This window comes from Anastrepha ludens, chromosome 6, assembly GCF_028408465.1.
Source record: "Anastrepha ludens isolate Willacy chromosome 6, idAnaLude1.1, whole genome shotgun sequence".
Classification (NCBI taxonomy): Eukaryota; Metazoa; Arthropoda; class Insecta; order Diptera; family Tephritidae; genus Anastrepha; species Anastrepha ludens.
Window position 1 is genome coordinate 36548381 of NC_071502.1, and position 14618 is coordinate 36562998.

At 36.7% G+C, this 14618-nt stretch overlaps 2 protein-coding genes across 3 annotated transcripts; both read right to left on the bottom strand.

The window, feature by feature from the left end:
- Positions 1–4608: 4608 nt before the first annotated feature.
- LOC128865683 (telomere-associated protein RIF1) lies at positions 4609–11511 on the bottom strand. Its single transcript, XM_054105949.1, has 6 exons — positions 11331–11511; positions 8866–11277; positions 7741–7819; positions 6143–6333; positions 5620–6080; positions 4609–5543 (listed from the first exon to the last, which is right to left on the bottom strand). Exons 1-6 carry the CDS (start codon positions 11418–11420, stop codon positions 4718–4720), a joined length of 4059 nt encoding a protein of 1352 aa, XP_053961924.1. The 5' UTR covers positions 11421–11511; the 3' UTR covers positions 4609–4717.
- Positions 11512–12604: 1093 nt separating this feature from the next.
- Positions 12605–13956, bottom strand: LOC128865684 (60S ribosomal protein L19). 2 transcript variants are annotated; one of them, XM_054105951.1, is made up of 4 exons: positions 13881–13956; positions 13666–13772; positions 13076–13606; positions 12605–13005 (listed from the first exon to the last, which is right to left on the bottom strand). In XM_054105951.1, exons 1-3 carry the CDS (start codon positions 13883–13885, stop codon positions 13101–13103), a joined length of 618 nt encoding a protein of 205 aa, XP_053961926.1. In that variant the 5' UTR covers positions 13886–13956; the 3' UTR covers positions 12605–13005; positions 13076–13100. The 2 variants fall into 2 exon arrangements, with proteins under 2 accessions (XP_053961926.1, XP_053961925.1); XM_054105950.1 differs by lacking the exon at positions 12605–13005 and having other exon boundaries at positions 13048–13606.
- Between the last annotated feature and the right edge of the window lie 662 nt (positions 13957–14618).

Genomic DNA, 14618 nt, shown 5'->3' on the forward strand with positions numbered 1-14618 from the left:
AGTGTATTTCTGCCATGAAAAAGCTCCTCCTAAAAACCGTTTGCCATTAGGAGGAGGAGCTCAGCCAAACACTCAAAAAAAGTGTAAGCGCTAATTATATTTATATAAATATATAATATACCTATGTAACCATTAATGTAGGAAAAAAATTCTCTTTGTGAAAAAAAAAAAAATTCAAAAATCACTACGATCAACACTACAAAATCTTGACGATAATTTTTTGGAATTTGTAAAATTTTTGTGAGTTTTGCACAAAGTTCCCACAATTCCCGAAATTTGGGAATTTTCAAAATTTCTGCGTTGATAATTCAATGCCTCATTGTTGATAACATCGAGATATCGATGTTGAAGGTTGTTCAGCAACACTTTGCGCTACAGCAGCAATATTAATCGATCGATCATTTTCATAATTTCAGAGTTTCAATAATTGTAAGGCGTTGTAAAATTGTACACCTGCCTACTTGACAAATGTCAATGTACGATCGGGGAGTTATTCACTACTGGTATCTAGACGTCACTTTTGAAAGACCCTTTATAAGAGACTGTATAAACCTTAAAGGAGATCTTAATAGTGAACGCTGAATCACCTACATTTGAACACTGACAAACACTATTTGATCACATACAAGAAAAACCATAAACATGTTTTTCCGATTAATATTTAAATAATCTTAAATTAACTTAGGACTTAGGCATAATATACACAATATTGACATTAAACCCGGTTCCATCATATGGTATAAGAAATTGTGAATCACCCATATCTTCGGAACAATTAGTCATCTGACTTTGAAATTTGGTGTGACGTCATATCGATGGGAGATGCGTATAATAAGGCATATAAAGGGTGGCGCAAAATTAACCATTCAACTTTTTACTAAAAAAAAAAAATTATTTTGAATGACGGAAATCTTCATTTTGACCCTTACGTACTCCATTGCTTGTCTGTTTGTATGCTGCACAAGTGTCAAATATGATTGCCGTAGGACGATATTTGCAAATATTATAAATCTTTCCATAATTGATTAATTTTGCGCCACCTGTTATAAATGAGTTTATAAGAGAGGGAGTAGCCAATAGGCGTGAAATTCTTCTAATCAGCATGACAAGGACGCAAGACTTTCCTGCAGTTAGAAAAAAGTAGCAAACTCCACTCATTGTAGCATCTTTTGTTATTGCAGCAACTCTTCTGCCAGGAGGATGAGAAGAGCCCATGCTACATTCAAGCTCCCTTTAAACTACAATAATTACCGACATGCATAATTAGCAAAGGAACAGGCTTTGCAGAAGGGATATAACGATGACGGACTATCATCTGAGATGAATGCACTATGGCTCATAAAGTCATTAGACCGATATCCGAAGAATACTTGCAGCAACAATTTGGTGAAACTTGGCAACAGTGAGCTAGAAATCGACTCTGAAGTCGTACTTGATCTTGACCACTAAGGTCCCCATTGTTGAGAAACTTTGATAATCTTGGAAATTTAAAATAATGCGCACTATCAATGGTTCCCTTAGTAAATGTTCTAGCTCAGAAAAATTTCACGATGAAAAACATCAACTTTTAGGTTCTCTAACAGGGCCATTGTACTGCGCGAATGCACAAATCTATGAATACTATACCAAACCAAGTGGAATGTGTACATTGCCCAGTGGAGTTTTTGAACTCACTCGAGCCCTCAGGATTTTCCCCTCCCATAATTTAAATTTATTAATTGGAACGCCTGCCATTCTTCCGCGTAAACCAGATCCATCTAAACATTGTAATGGAACAAAACTGCTAGTAAACAGTAAATGATGATCAATATAATTGAAACAATAATTATTTCTGGATGCTGCCAGGGAGAAAACATTTTTCTGCTCTGCCAAGAATGAAAATATTTCTCACTGATCTTCCATCTAAATTTAAAAGGCTTCAGATTCCTCTGAAAACTTTGCTTAGCTATGTCGACAACCCAGAGGTAAGGCCAAATGTTTAAGGTTGCCGGCCTTCCGTTGGAATAACCCTGCTTTACCCACGGTCAATTGCATGTCGGATGCACACGAGTAATAGACCGAGTACTATTTATGATTATGCCCCATACAATAAAACTAAAAATATTATTTATAAGGCCTTCAATTAAATAAAAAGAGAAATTTACCTCATTTCTTAATAATTTACCCTATGATCAATAATTGACTGCTTTCTTCGACTGCAAAGGAGTAGTGCACCATGAGTGCCTTCCATCGGGCGAGACAGTCAATAAAGAATATTATTTATCGGTTTCGAAGCGTTTGAAAGAGGCTGTTCGTCGCAAACGGCCGTAAATATGGGCAAACAATTCTTGGATTTTGCATGATGATCACGCGCCATAGCACCGAGCCCAAATTGTGCTGGATTATTTGACCAAACACCAAGAAAATGCCATCGTACAAGCACCGTATTTATCTGATATGGCCCCGTTGGACTTACTTTTGTTTCCCAAGTTGAAGTTACCACTTCGTGGAAAGAAATTGCAGTCTATAGAGGAGATCAAAGAGAATGCGACGAAGGGGCTGAAGGCCATCCTTTCGTCAACCTACATGGAGGTCTGGGTTAAATGTTAGCACATATGTGTTGCTTCAGGCGGGTCATATTTTGAAGGAGATAAAATAAATTTGCCTGAAATTTAACTCTGTTTTGTTTTATTTAAACATTCCCGGTACTTCTTGTGGGTATACCACTTTTTAATTAATGCTAAAGGTAAGGTTTGCATTATTGTCCCCCCGAGCTTTGCTAATATACACACAGTGGAATCGCGATAATTCATAACAAAGTTCGGTAACTCGGATAATTCGTACAAAATTGATGTAATTTGCTCCCCATCGTATTTTTTTCTCAGCCCAACTTCGTTAATTTTTCTCTAATCGCTCTCTATCACTCGCTCTCGTTAGTCGTGTGGGTTATTTCATCGTGTGCACGCAATTGAAGCATATTTAAAGGCCAATGATCGGTGCGCAAGTGCCCGACGTATATTTTATTCACCTTGCAATATTCGACGTTTTACGTGATGCCTCGAGTGAATATTTGATTCGTTCATAGATGGGAAGATTCCGGAAAACAAGATCGGTGGCAAACATCCCATAACCGCGGCCCAGCCGAACATCAAGAACAAAAGAAATTATTGAACTCGGTGCTACGACTTAGTCCCTGTCAGTCCAAGAGGAAGAGAGCCGCTGCCCAGGGACTTCCAAAAACTATAGTGCATTAAATATGGTGAAAGGATCTTAAACTTCACGCCTTCAAAATTCAAATAGGGCAACCGTTTAAGCCTGATTACAATTAGCTTCAAAATTTCTGCAAGACAATCTTGGCGCGATTTCATACGGTAGTACGAGTATGAAGTGGACTTCCTTACTTTTTTCATTTAAAAGCAAATATAAATAAGCAAATTACCGTTATTGGTCACCTAAAGGACAGAACCCACACAGCAATTGCACAGCTCTAAAGTGTTGGTTTGGTGTGCGTTGTCAAGCAGTGGAATAATTGAACCATATTTTTTGTTTTTTGAAAATCATTGAGGCCACGCAATTTCTGTTGACTGTGCATTTTATATCGGCGCATGCTGATGGATTATTTTCTGCCAATAATGAGAGAACATCCTTCCTTCAGTACACTCTGATGGTTTTCGCAAGATGGCACCACCCCGCACACGGCCGGAGGGACCTTGGTGAACCCGCGATTTCTTCCCTAACAAATTGATAAGTCGCTTCGATGACATATTCTGGCCACCCAGATCGGTCGATCTTACCTATATGGATTTTTTTTTTCGGTGAGGGTACCTCAAAAGTAAAAAGTCTATGAAACAAACCATGCGACGATCTCAGCACTAAAAGAAAATATCGTTCGCGAGGTTAATGCCATCCCGACATCACTTCTCCAGCGAGTGGTACCGAGTGTGGAGGCCTGATCCCAAGGGCGTTTCCGCCCAACAACATTTAGAGGAAATAATTTTAAAAAATAAAACCGCACTTGCCTTCTTTGAAATAGTTATTGAAACGAGATTTTATCATTAGTTTTACTTTTTTAATTTAGCTTTAATTCCTAATTCTGCCACTGGATACACTGTATAAAAAAGTAACTCAAAAATTAAGTTTTATTCCACCATGGGAAAAATAATAATTGGATTCCAACTCAATAACTATATTTATAATTAAGATGATCTTCATGCGTACCACTACAGCTCGCTGTGAGCCTTAGCTTCCCCCACAATTTTTCTCCATGCATCTCGGTCCATAGTCGCACCACTCATCGTCCTCAACGTGGCGTTCCCACGACAGTCGGTTCTACGTTACCGGAACGACCCGGATTTATATCCAGCCAAGGACTGTCACTTCAGCAGCATTCTCCATATATGTATGGGAAATGTTTTTGCTGCTACAACATGATGATACTACTGTGTTAAGTGTATAAATAATGTTTCTTTAGTTTTTAGCTTTAGTACATATATTTCCAAAACCAATCGTATTTCATTATTAAAAAATAATCTGAATGAATTAATTAGGACAAGTGTTTTTTAGGTTAGGGAAAATTTTGCTAAATTTATACAACTCATATTACGCTTCCCTGATAACAAAATAAAATAATTTTATTGGCCAAATTAAGAAACTTTATTTTTCTTATATTATATGTACATAGCATGTATGAATATTCTTTCGCCATAGACAAGTTTACATGGTCATTTAAAGCTAGGCATTATAGGTTAGATGAAGAATCTATGGCGGCTTCTGAAACTGTTGCAGAACTTGTTTTATCCATGGATCGCATGCGCAACAAAGTATTAATCACATCCAGAATATCGGCATCTTTTAAGCTGATGCTACTCAATATTGCTTGAACAAACTTTAAGCGCTCCGCGTCTTGTTTGCAATGCTTTAAGATATCCGGAACTTGTAGCAATACATTTGCTCTACAAGTCGTATTAATTTTTGACTTTTCACATACGTATTCAATAACTGAGGGTAAATTCAGCCGATCGCATACCACCGATGCAAGATTTTCTCTTATTGCATGATCTAGAAAATCTTTTGAATGGTTTTCGGAAAGCGCTTCGAGAACGCTACCTTTTATCTTAGAATCGCCACTCATACCTTTCGATATCATTTTCGACATTGTATTATAGCACTTTAATTTTGAATCAGTACCAGAATCTAAGTATTTTTCCAAGAGTTCTTCTAGGGAATACTTTTGTATCGCCATTTCAAGTAAATTATTTGAATTTCCTAAGCCGATGTTATTTTCCCCAGCTATTTGATTATAACTGTTATGTGCAATTTCTCCAGCAGTTTTCTCACTAGGTCTGTTCTCTTCACCCAAAGGATCCAAGCAACAAACATTGTCATCTTCCAACACTTCTGATCGAACACCGGAATTCGTGGGCTGATCTTGTGCTTTGCTAGATTGGTGAAATCCAAACTTTTCAATCTCAATAATGCTGTCCAGTTTACTTCGCCGCTTCAGTGCATATTTATTTTCTGAAATTTTCTCAGCACTCGATTGAACTTTATCCATCATAAGGCATCTATAACGGTTAAACAATCGAATGGACATTTTAATAAATAGTAGACATTTATTTTATAATAGTGGACTAAACTTACCGCTTAGGTTTACTTTTGTTTTCATCATTGAATTTTATATATTCCTTGGTCACTGAAACCGGAGGATCATGAAAACTAACTCTCTTCTTCTTACATGCTGGCGAATCCATAGCTATTTCTTCCAGGCTATCCCTGCGAAGACTTCGTTTCAAAATACTTGTTGACGGGCTGGCAGAAGGCGAAGGAAGTCGTTTAGTGAATGTTAAAATATCTTTGTTGTGCAGCGGGGTTGACGTATGCTCAATCCCTGCCATGTCCGCATCAGACACAATACGCTCCATACTATCATTTCTAGCCAAAGATAATCTGGGCATCGCCGTTTGAGGTGATTGTGCGTCTATTTTCCTATTACGTATCATGTTAATGAGCTGCGCACCTCGTCCGGTGAGGTGTGCTGGTGGCTTCGGTCGTAATTTTGGGCTACTGTTGTTATTTGTTAGTTTGCGATCTGGTGGTGATAGCTATAAGAAAGAAAGATTTCAAATAAGGCAGACGTTCACTATACCACTTAGTTTAATTATACCAAGAGAGAATTCTTTGTTGAAGTCCTTTTAGGTGACATTTCCTTTGGCATTTCTGGCCCATAAGAAGAGCTTGGCAAGTCCGCACCACCGCCATCAATACAATCCAGGTGCCGATCTTGACGAATATCATTGGATTGCCCCCTCGTTACATCATCTAGTGTACATTTGGCCGGTTCGTGAGCTATTGGCGCTAATAAAGAGAAGTAAAGTAATCAATGTATAAACGTACGATAGGAGGTAATTAAAATTATGATAGACCTGTAAAGTCTTAGTGAATTGGTCGTACAGGCCGAATACCACCATAACCCAACCTAAACTTTACTTAAATTTTGTGAATGCAAGAATTAGTATTTTTATTCTCATACGAATCACTTTTATATCTGTAGAAGACTTTTTTCAATTATTGTTTAAATTTTTCTAGATACTTAAGAATGATGCGTTAGCTTGAATACTCTCATTGATTTTTTACGTTTTAGTAGGAGCACTGAATTTTTTTGTGCGAAATATACTTAAGAACGATTCGGTCTTCGTCAAAAATTTTATGAACGGTTTTTTTGTTTTATATTGTAACTGGTAAAAAAAAGTAAAAAATTAAAGGGCAAAATAGCACCCTAGCTCTTCGAAAAGCAATCGTCGAGTTGAAAAAGACAGTATTACGCCACAGTGATTTTTCAACAAAATTAAACGGTGCAAAAGCGATGGTTTTTAATGCTATAAAATAGTTTTCTGAGTATAAAACCGCAGAAAACGTTTCCAGAAAAAATAAAGCACGAAATACTACTACTAGCCAAATTCATAGGATGATCATTAGAATGTTAAAACAGGATCCCAGGAAGAGTGTTGCTGACATTCATCGAGAAATTTTTGTTCACCTGGAAAAGCCAATAATGAAAAGAACACCGCGTTTCGATTGGCAAAAGCAGATCTTCACGGTCGATTAGCATTGGTACCAGCATCGCAACGACCTACCCGAATTGAGTTTGCTCGAGAGCACATATCCTGGTCTCAAAATCAGTGGCGTTATATTTTATGCAGCGATGACACGAAAGCAAATAGAGTTGGTCCAGATGGATGGAACCCCGTTCGTCTCACCAATCATGAAGTACAGGGAGGCTCAATAATGGTATGAAGCTGCTTTTCGTGGAACGGTGTCGAGCCAATTCATCGTATTGAAGGTAATATAGATGCGGTCCATTACGTTCAGATACTTCAAAAAGTAATGCTACCTCATGCGGAAGAGAATTTACCGGTGATGTGGAAATTTCAACAAGGCAATGATCCGAAGCACACTTCTCGTGTGGCAAAACAATTTTTCGAAGACAATTTGACCACTGTTCTGAAACGATCAGCCGACGCTGTGGGTAAATGACCCAAAATTACGAGTAATGATTGGAAACGGTCTGAAAGGACGCCTAAAAGGTTGAAGCCAGTTATCAAAAAGAAAAAGCCGGTCTATGATGTATTAAAAATAAATAAATTTGTGAAGATACACAAAATAACTGGACGAATATTAATTTTTGTTAACTACTTTCTAATGCGTTGGCGGTGAACTAAATATGCACACATACATACGCGCATACATGGTTCAAATACTTACATAATTCACGACTTAATGCCTGCGCGCTTTTTGGATCTGTTATATTTGCTTTTAAGAGTTCATCATCGCATTCGTTAGTCTGGAAAAAATATTGTTTGTTAAAAATGTATTACTGCGTTTGCGTATCAGAGCTAATATTTTTTGCGTTTTCTGCTATGAGTAAAAAATATTTTTTTCCTTCCTGTCATGTATTAATATCGCAATTTTATGTCTGTGATAATAACATCCATTAATTCGATTATCGCAGCTTTATCGTTCTCAAGAAACTATTTTTGGTACTTTTCTGTGGGATATTTGGATTCTTATATCAATATTCAATGTGTTTTACGATAAGATATTTTATGTCGAACACTCAATATGTGTCCCGTTTGAGTAAAGGAAATCAATCTTTGAATCCGCATCTCAGCATTCAACAAAAATGTATATGGAGTGTTTTGCGCTTCGAAATATTACTTTTTGATTTTATCGTTTTGTATTTGTATGGCGGCCGCCGTAGCCGAATGGGTTGGTGCGTGATTACCATTCGGAATTCACAGAGAGGTCGTTGATTCGAATCTCGGTGAAAGCAAAATTAATAAAAACATTTTTCTAATAGCGGTCGCCCCTCGGCAGGCAATGGAAAACCTCCGAGTTTATTTCTGCCATGAAAAAGCTCCTCAGTAGGCTTGAAACTGTAGGTCCCTCTATTTGTGGAACAACATCAAGACGCACACCATAAATAGGAGGAGGAGCTCGGCCAAACACCTAACAGAAGTGTACGCCCCAATTATTTATTTTTTTTTTTTTTTATTTGTATGTCACCAAAGCGACCATATCCGAACCAGAACTGGCTTTATCCGAAAACAACCCCACGCCGCCTATCGGAATCATTATTGTTTTATAACCATACCGCCATCGAAATATGATGAAATAGGATGGGACTAACGCATAGAAAAGTTAATTTAAAATATATTACAAAAGCGACCTAATAAAAACACAACCTCTACACGAAGTGTAACACAACAAATTCATGCGGCATTAGGTCTAGCAGTGCAACGCTAAAAATATATAGTCTATAAATATTTATTGTAATTAAACTATGTTTTTTAAAATATAGATTTAAATAGTTACAAAATAACCACTTACCTGTTTTGAACATTCTGATTGGTTCTTTTCGGGAATTTTTATGTCTTTTAATTTGTCCGTTGTACCGTTAGGCAAGTCTTGCACATTTTCTTTGTTAATAGTCGACGACAACAAAAGGCTTACTTCTATATTCCGTTGACTTGCAGAATTATCCAACTTAGCCTTTGGTATACTGAATGAAGTGCTGCTTTGGAAAGCTTCCATTTTACTCGTATTAGTTTCTTTTTGACGCATATTCGAACCCTCTATAACTATTTCATTTTGATCTTCCTTCGCAATAACTATTTTTTTCGGCGTCCAAGGTTTTATTAGCGAATCCTGCGACTGACTCATGTCGTTATATAGAGCAGGAATATTAGTTTTCTCGGCTAAACGCTCCTTTTGCCTATCGGTTAATTTTTCAGGCTTAAGACTCCACACTGAGGGTATTATAACATACACATCATCTTTGAACAATTCCGTCACCTGACTTATATAATTTTTGTCCATAGAAGCACGAGCTATGTTTAAAATAGAATTTTTCCACTCCCCGAAAAATTTAGGATCCATGCCTTCTTTTGTTGAATTACGTATGGCATGTTTAAGGGTGGATTTAATTATCTCCATCAAAGAGCTACGCTCTGAGGATTTTAAACTATGCAGCACACATCTTAATATTGTGAGTAATTTTTCCTTTTCTTTCTGCTGCACATTTTTTTGTATTACTTCGCTTAGAATTGAAAATAATTGCTCGTACTGTTTTAAGAAGCTACTACAATCGTGTTTTATTACTTCCTCAGCGTAGGCGTTAAAAAGATTAATAAAAATTCCCCACTCGTAACCAGACTTTGAAATTGCATTTAAAACTTCGCCGACTTCTGTCAAATGTTTCGATCTGTGCATGGTATTATCAGTAAGTTGCAACAAGTTATGCCAGAGTGAATAGAAATGCTCATCAAAAATAGAACTGTTACGACGTCCAGTAAATTCCATAATCATACGCAATGGCCACAAGCTCCAAGATATTAAAATATGAGCAAACTCCTCAGCAGATCGACCGAATGTATTACTCCTTATATGATGTACCATTTCAGATGAGATATAGCGCCATATTAAAAATTTTACTTCAAAATGTACAAAACCTTCATCATTTGGCATGCTTAAAAGATAATCAGCTATGACTTCCACAGCGCGATAGCAATTTCCTTTGGCCAAAAAAGCATCCAAATTGAAAATTTGAGTAATGCAACGCTCAATAATACCAAGGTCTACAGCCTCAAACCCTGATGCCAAAAATTTTATTAGACATTGCAATACTTTAGCATAATTATCTAAATCTAGTAATGATCGTGAAAAACGAAGACCTTCAGTTGCAATCACATTGGGGACTATTGTCAGCGGCCGGCAACTCTTTATGGCTATTTGCGTTAAGCCACAAAAAAAATACTCATATAACGGGGCCATATCACTCCTAATCATTAACTGAGTTGCACTTTTTATGAGCACATTTAAAAGCCGATGTTCAAGATCACTCTGCTTTTCACTTTCGACTAGCGAGCTAGTAGCCTCCAACACCGAGTATAATATTGGCTTCCAATGCTTCTCTACAATATTAAAACTTATTATTGGTGAGCGTTGACACGTTTCCAACTCATATTCGCGTATCAATCGTTGTAAAAACTCGTCCTGTTCTGTGGTTACAATTGAAGCTAAACAAGTTAGTGCCATTTCCCTTACGGAAACGTACTGCTGAGCCACGCCAGGTGTACTTTTCGATTCTGATCCAAAGCAAAATATAAGAAATGCCTCAACGACATTTTCAAAATGATCTTCTATGTGTGGACCCAAGCATGTTATCAAATACCACCATATACGTAACTTTACGGCTGCAACATATGGGGTTTTTGACTGCGACGATTTAAGAGGAATGCAAACCAGCTTTAGCCTTTTGGAGGAAGACAACTGATTATGATTAGCAAATATTTGAATTAGAAGATGCCAGCATGTAAAAGCTTCTGCACGCACATTATTATCCGGGCTACGAAATCCAAGCTCAACAATCGACAGAAACAAATTTATTGTGCTGGCGCTTTTCAAAATTTCACGATCCAGCAATCGAATAAGTATACACCAAACTCGATGCCAGTATTGGCTGCGGTCGTCTCTCAAGCGATGTAAACGAGAAGCATATTCTTTCACAATTATGTTCTTAACACTATTCCACTCACTACAGCCTTGAATGTGCCCAATATCTAGTGTCGATAAACCTTGTTCCAAAGCTGATACAGCACATCCCTGTATCGACGGATCTTCGTCGAAAGCTAATGGTAGTACATCTTCTATCCAAAATCGAACCAAATCGTCAGCAGGCATTATCTTAGCAACCACTGCAGCTGGAGTACTCTTACTAGTGTTGGACAAAAGATCCAACATCTGCAAACATATAATTCGGTAATTAAATTCTCTCAAGTCATATGCATACTTACATTACAAAACAAATGCCTTTGTTTATTCTTTAGTATTTCTTTAGAGGAACAATAAACCTCATAAAATCCACGTCCTAAGTTAGAATCCATTTTCAAAGATTATATTATTGGGAATATAGCTTTTTATATGTAAGCTAAATTTAAGCGCGCCAAACACACAGAATGTATGTTTAATAGTTTGACACATGCAAGTGGTGCCAAGAGCAGAAAAACCAGAGCTGCCAAGTTTTGTGCGTTTTCTCAGAAGGAGGAAGAGGGTTTTAAAAATATCTTTATGCGGGAAATTTATTTAAGACCGGATCTTCAAAATTTATGATAGGTTTCTAAATGAGCTCTAAGCGACTCCCAAGTTAAATCCCAGTTACATTTAAAACTAGAGCCATACTGACAAAACGATGGAGTTCAAAATACCACAATTAAGTTAGATCAACTATCAAAACCTTTCCACTCCCCCAAAAAAAAAAAAATTCTTAGTCCGAATGTTATTAACATATAATTTAGTTTTTTTTTTATTGTAGCTATACGATTTAGAATGACATTCACATATGTACAATAATATTATTTTTCTGAAAATTTTATAAATACAATTTGGGTTAAATATTTTAAATTACTTACACTGCTTTAAAATTAAAATAACAGTGTTTGTAGATGCCATCTGGTTGTAACGATGTGGAAATAAGTAAATAAAAGAAGTGCCCGAAAAACTAAAACATTCAATTTTCTAAAAACAACCTCGTTTTGCCAAATGAGCTAAGATAAAAAAACATCTTATATACACACTCGAAGGTGGGAGTCCCAACGGGATCAAGATTTTTAACATAATTCCATAATTTCAGAACAATAAATTCTTATTTTTTAAACTTTTTTTCGCACGGTTTTGTTTATGGCTTCTGTTTTTATTTTACCAATATAATTAGCAGTAGTCCGGGAAATCATGAAAAAATGTGCCGGGTTCTCTTCACAAACTTTCTGCTAGAAAAGGCCCTAATTTAATCAGTGAAACCTTTTGCAATAACTTCGCTTTTTGGTGGCAATTCAAAAAACTGGATGAAGATGACTTTCACAAGTATATTTCATCAACACATACCAATCAGCCCATTGAAATAGAAGAAATAATAAATCTAGAAATCATCTAAAAAGCTAGTTTCGAAACGGATTTTCCATACTTGTTGCACCGAGCACAATTTTTTCTTAAATTCGAGACAATTTTGCATAAAAGCTCTAATATAGCAGGTCTTGAATATTCCTCCCCCAGAGCAAAGAATTTGCTTCAATCGTGTTGTAAACAAGAGTTGGTTATTCTTTATTTTGTTGCAGTTAAATCCCAACATTATAAATCACTACTAGCCACGCAGCAAGAAAAGCTCGTATATAAAAAGTAAGGGTCACAATATGCAAAGTTATAATTTGGAATATATCAGCTTGCCCTACATTTATTTTAATCAACCGTTTAATAAAAATAAATTATAGAAACAAGTTTTTTCCACAACTTCGCTAAAAATTATTCTTTCTTCTTCTATTCGTTCAAAGATTGAATGTCTCTCAAAGCCCCTAATTTAATAAAATTGATGTACTCGAGCAGATGAAATTTTTCTCCATGGCCCCGCCTACACACATTATTTCTATCATCCAACAATATATCCCAATTAAGCTTAACTCCTCAAATTGGAATGCACTATTAAGACAGATTGTTAAATTTAAAAAACAAAAGCAAGCCTTCTATTAATAAAAATATTTAATCTTACACTTCTTCAGCATAATTTATAATTTTTATTTTTTTGGACCTGTTGTCGCCGCTTGTGCAGCTACTTCATCTTCCTTAGCATGTAGTTTGGAGAGTTCCTGCTTTTTGGCAGCAATTCTCTCTTCACGGCGTTTTCTAGCTTCGCGAACTTTGTGTCTTCTGGCCTCCGCTTGGTCAGCAAGCATTTTACTGCGTTGTTTCTCCGCCTTCTTCTTGTGAATGTATTCCATCAACACACGCTTGTTTTTGAAAACATTACCCTTGCACTTCATGTACAAGTCATGGTACAAGTGACGATCAATCTTCTTGTTGTCTCTATACTTCTTAAGTAAGCGCCTCAAAACACGTTGACGTTGCATCCACAAGAACTTTGTAGGCATACGAGCATTTGCAGTACCCTTGCGCTTACCAAATCCGCAATGACGTCCTTTGCGACGAGCCTCTGTGTTCTTGCGTACCCGATAACGGGAGTGCACGACGACAGGTTTCTTGATAATAAGACCATCTTTGATCAACTTGCGGATGTTTTGACCTAAAATTACATTCGAAAATAATAAATCATATTCCTTACAATAATATTCAGTTACTTACGAGAATTCGTGTTGGCGATTTCGTTAATTTCATTAGGATCCAACCAAACCTTTTTCTTACCGCATCGCATAACAGAGGCGGCAAGCCTTTTTTGCAACTTAAGGGAACTGAAAATAATGCATTGCTATAATTCACGCAGGTAATTCAGAAAATGGTACATAAAAATAACACAGAACACAATAAACTACAATATATGAATATTTTTCGAGCCATACCTCATGTCGACTTGCTCTCGATGAATTTCGTAAAGGAAAGAAAGACAGCGAAACGGAAACGATAACCATGCTTGTTGGCGACCATGCAAACACACTTTATATTAGTTTCACTTATTTGCACAACACTCACAAAATTTCCGCGTTCATACAGGGCAACTTTTGTAGCGTCAGTTTGTGACAGGCGAAGTACATCACATAGATGATCTGCGTATCGCAAGTAATTTCACCGCAAAGCGCAGACAGGGGAAAAAGAAGAAATGTCAAAATAAACTTAAACTTTTGACTTTAATACTTTTTTTCGTGCATTTGCTGTCACAATTTAATTGCTCTTTATGTAAGTTATGCACCTTTCAGATATCAGTAGCCAATAATTAGTAGCCAATTCCTAGACGGTACCTCGTTTTTATGTCATTTTTAATATTCGTCAGTAGAGAGTTGTACAATTTTACACGACAGAACAACGCATTAAAATTATTGAAACTTTGAAATTATGAAAATGGTCGATCGTTAGGAAAAAAATATCGCAAAATTTGGGGGAAAATTTGAAGCTTGGTGGAAATAACCATCCGAATAAGTCGAAAATTCAAGGGTGAAAAAATTTCAAGAGCATACATTTCTGTCGGGGATGGAAAAAGGTCTGGCAGACCAAAAACTAGACGTTCTGTTGATAATATTGCTGCTACAGCCGTAGTTTTGCTGAAAAACCTTCAACATCAATATGTCGACGTTCTTAACTAA